At 40.6% G+C, this 5,000-nt stretch overlaps 1 protein-coding gene across 1 annotated transcript in view; it reads left to right on the plus strand.

Annotated features, from left to right (window-relative positions):
- The window catches only part of LOC114548436 (chromobox protein homolog 2), a 16,739-nt gene that overhangs the window by 4,833 nt on the left and 6,906 nt on the right, over nt 1–5,000 (plus strand). Inside the window, exons 5-6 of the mRNA XM_028568394.1 lie at nt 552–890; nt 3,583–3,851. Of these exons, the coding sequence (XP_028424195.1) occupies nt 552–890; nt 3,583–3,851 (608 nt within the window). The remainder of the gene's footprint in view (nt 1–551; nt 891–3,582; nt 3,852–5,000) is intronic.

Consider the following 5,000-nt stretch of genomic DNA (forward strand, 5'->3'; position numbering starts at 1 on the left):
TTATGCGGGCGGGTGGATTTTTTCAAATATGCCGCACTTTTGCCACATAAATAGCAGGCTGTTGGGGGTTGACATGTACTTTGAGTCTCCTAAGTTGGTATCCAATCAGAAATCTTAATATCTGATGTCTACTCAAATTTCTTTGGTTAAGTGCTCCTGCTGTCTCTTTTATTTCCCTCTGCAGACTATTACTTTAATTTTTACTTTCATATTATATTATTTGTTTATATTTTTGTCTCTTGTTTGTTTACGTATTGCGATGACTGAAAATCTGTAAACTATTTTTTTTTTTTTAAATCACTTTTTTTTCTTCTCTTTGTCATCAAAAGTTCCCGCAATTTCATTGCACAAAATTGCATAAATATCTCGCATATTCCATTGCATTTTTTAAGAAAACGTGCTGCATAATCAAGGATTTTTGCTGCGCAACAATCACAAAAAAAACTCAAAACGCATTTTTCTGGAAGGACTGAATATGTGGTGATGATAAATTCTGATTCATTCTGCAGCCCTCCAATAAAAACCCTTGTTTCTGATTCTGATCGTTTCAGCCGCCTTTACCAGCCTCGACGAAAGACAGCCGCTCCTCGTCCTCCTCTTCCTCGGGCCTTTCGTCGTCCGCCTCCTCCTCTTCCTCCGAGGACGAAGATCACACCAAGAAGGCGAAGCCCGGCCCGCGCGTCCTCCCCGTGCCGCAGAAGAGGCCGCAGATCGTGCTCGCCAAACCCGATCCTCCCTGCAAGAAGAAGCGCGGGAGGAAGCCGCTGCACCCGGACCTGCGGGCGCTACGGCAGGCCAAGAGCGGACCGCCACCGCTGCCAACTCTTCCTCCTTCCCCTCCTCCCCTTCCTCCTCCTCCTCCTCCTCCTCTTCCTCCACGCCACCACCAGGTACGGCTGCCCGATTATGGAAAAGAATATTATCACGATTATTTCGGTATCAATATTGAAAAACGCGATTACTCGTCACACCCTAAGGAAAGCTCATTGTGGGACTGGCTCTAGTGACTAAGGTCTATAAAAGAGACTTCAGATACAGTATTAGGGGACCACTAAGGTCTATATAAAAGAGACTTCAGATACAGTATTAGGGGACCACTAAGGTCTATATAAAAGAGACTTCAGATACAGTATTAGGGGACCACTAAGGTCTATATAAAAGAGACTTCAGATACAGTATTAGGGGACCACTAAGGTCTATACTTCAGATACTAGGGGACCAAAGGTCTATATAAAAGAGATCTCAGATACAGTATTAGGGGACCACTAAGGTCTATATAAAAGAGACTTCAGATACAGTATTAGGGGACCACTAAGGTCTATATAAAAGAGACTTCAGATACAGTATTAGGGGACCACTAAGGTCTATATAAAAGAGACTTCAGATACAGTATTAGAGGACCACTAAGGTCTATATAAAAGAGATCTCAGATACAGTATTAGGGGACCACTAAGGTCTATATAAAAGAGACTTCAGATACAGTATTAGGGGACCACTAAGGTCTATATAAAGAGACTTCAGATACAGTATTAGGGGACCACTAAGGTCTATATAAAAGAGATCTCAGATACAGTATTAGGGGACCACTAAGGTCTATATAAAAGAGACTTCAGATACAGTATTAGGGGACCACTAAGGTCTATATAAAAGAGACTTCAGATACAGTATTAGGGGACCACTAAGGTCTATATAAAAGAGACTTCAGATACAGTATTAGGGGACCACTAAGGTCTATATAAAAGAGACTTCAGATACAGTATTAGGGGACCACTAAGGTCTATATAAAAGAGACTTCAGATACAGTATTAGAGGACCACTAAGGTCTATATAAAAGAGACTTCAGATACAGTATTAGAGGACCACTAAGGTCTATATAAAGAGACTTCAGATACAGTATTAGGGGACCACTAAGGTCTATATAAAAGAGACTTCAGATACAGTATTAGAGGACCACTAAGGCCTATATAAAAGAGACTAAAGAGAGAGTGAAGTGTAATCCGAAAAAATAGGAGTTTACTTGCAAAACATAATGAGCTAAATCACATGTGGCAAACTCAAGGCCTGTATATATCAATCTAGGTTCACAATACATTTTGGCTCCGCCTAGTTGTGCGCCAAACCAAAAACACAGGAAAGGGTTTTTTAAACTGCAGAATTTGGCAGATTTTCCGACTCTGAGACTCAGAAATTCCCAGAGAAACAGAGAGAGAGTTTTCATATTCAGGCTGAGAAACAAACATTAATCTTTGTTTTGCTTGATTTGCTAAATTCTACGATGGCTAAAGAACTCTTTTGATGACTTTTGGAGGGCTTCATGTCAACAATAATGCGACAAAAAGCGTACCAAAAATGTTGGAAAAAGCAACGAATTTACAAAAAAGTGACAAATGTCTGAGAAAGCCACATAAAGCAAAAACACAAAAATGAGGAAACAAAGCTACCAAAATGTTAAAGGTGCCCTGCCACATGCATTTCATGACTTTGTGGTGATGTCTGAAGGTCTACCATGGACTCTGTAACCTTGGTTACCTTGTTTCAAGCCATTCTAGCGCGGTATAGAAAGCCTGCAGGAAGTGACATGTGGTAACAAAAGCACGCCAATAACGGTGTGTTCTTCTTATCTTGTGATCGCGACTAGTAGCTCGAGTGTGACGTCACATCCGTGTCTAAAAACCAATAACCTGCGGGGTTGTTGCGTTCTTTTTGTCACACAAATACTACGAGACGGAGAAAAGATGGATTTTTGTAACATTTTTAGTAACATTTAGGATTCTATTCACCCAGTTATTGACATATTACACAAATATATTTCACAGTTTGATACATGAAAATAAATTTTAAATTTTATTTAGTCATATAGCAACCGAGCGTCTCTAGCCAATTTCAGCTGCACAAGCTCCAAAATAACTAATCAGGCGATATTTAACTCCTAATAAGACTGTAGAGACATGTCTATAGGTAGCAGTATACAGCACTATGTTTAACTCCTAATAAGACTGTAGAGACATGTCTATAGGTAGCAGTATACAGCACTATGTTTAACTCCTAATAAGACTGTAGAGACATGTCTATAGGTAGTAGTATACAGCACTATGTTTAACTCCTAATAAGACTGTAGAGACATGCCTATAGGTAGTAGTATACAGCACTATGTTTAACTCCTAATAAGACTGTAGAGACATGTCTATAGGTAGCAGTATACAGCACTATGTTTAACTCCTAATAAGACTGTAGAGACATGCCTATAGGTAGTAGTATACAGCGCTATATTTAACTCCTAATAAGACTGTAGAGACATGCCTATAGGTAGCAGTATACAGCACTATGTTTAACTTATTAACTTATGTTTTTGCTCTTTTTGCAACCTCCGGTTTGTAACTCCGGAAAACGACTCGTAGATCGACTTCGGTGGACAAAGAGAACGCGCCATAATCTCTCCATGTCTGGCCCTCGGTGTGATTCTCTTTTTCCAGTGTGGCCCTCTGGGAAAATGAGTTTGACCCCCCCTGAGCTAAATAATAGTTTTTCTCGATTGTCTTGTTTTAAGTCATGATCTCGATTACATTTCGATTCATTGCACAGCCCCACCACCAGGTGCTCCGACCATCCCGGGACGATCCTCGGCCCGGTGTGAAGAAACCTCTGCAGCCGGCCAGCTTCACCTACACCGGGCTGAGCCGGGCCTCCAGAGAAGAGGCCTCCTCCGCCTCCAGGACGAGCGCCAGCTCCTTCTCCCCGGCACCGTCCAAACCCGGGTCCCTCGGCTGCGTGTGGACCAGCCGCTCCATGTCTCCGTCCTCGTCCTCCTACAGCAAAACCAGTTCCCCACAGAGGAACTCTCTGTCCGAAGGGTACGAGTAGAGCTGGGCAATACATGGATATTATATCGATATCGTGATATGACACTAGATATCGTCTTAGGGTTTGGATATCTTAATTAGGGCTGGGTATCGTTCAAAATCTTTCCATCCGGTGCCAATTTCGATTACCTCAGTTTCGATGCCGGTTCCTAGCAATACTTTTTTTCGATACCGTATGTTTTAAAATCCATTTCAACGTCAACAAAAATACATTAAACACAAAGCTTTTATTTTCCACCTTAATTGTGAATCAAAACAGTTATCAAAATGTACAAAAATTCTGGTAACACTGCTCACTCAGAGTAGCATTAATTAAGTTGCCTTGCCTTCCAAGCTCAGCCTGTCAGTCAGTCATCACCACTAATATCACCTCGCCATTAATATCACCTCGCCATTAATATCACCTCGCCATTAATATCACTTCACCATTAATATCACCTCACCATTAATATCACCTCACCATTAATATCACCTCACCATTAATATCACCTCACCATTAATATCACCTCACCATTAATATCACCTCGCCATTAATATCACCTCGCCATTAATATCACCTCGCCATTAATATCACCTCGCCATTAATATCACCTCACCATTAATATCACCTCACCATTAATATCACCTCACCATTAATATCACCTCACCACTAATATCACCTCGCCATTAATATCACCTCGCCATTAATATCACCTCACCATTAATATCACCATTAATATCACCTCACCATTAATATCCATTAATATCACCTCACCATTAATATCACCTCACCATTAATATCACCTCACCATTAATATCACCTCACCATTAATATCACCATTAATATCACCTCACCATTAATATCACCTCGCCATTAATATCACCTCACCATTAATATCACCTCACCATTAATATCACCTCACCATTAATATCACCTCGCCATTAATATCACTTCGCCATTAATATCACCTCGCCATTAATATCACCATTAATATCACCTCACCATTAATATCACCTCACCATTAATATCACCTCACCATTAATATCACCTCGCCATTAATATCACCTCGCCATTAATATCACCATTAATATCACCTCACCATTAATATCACCTCACCATTAATATCACCATTAATATCACCTCGCCATTAATATCACCTC

The sequence above is a fragment of the Perca flavescens genome, chromosome 21, assembly GCF_004354835.1.
Source record: "Perca flavescens isolate YP-PL-M2 chromosome 21, PFLA_1.0, whole genome shotgun sequence".
Lineage (NCBI taxonomy): Eukaryota > Metazoa > Chordata > Actinopteri > Perciformes > Percidae > Perca > Perca flavescens.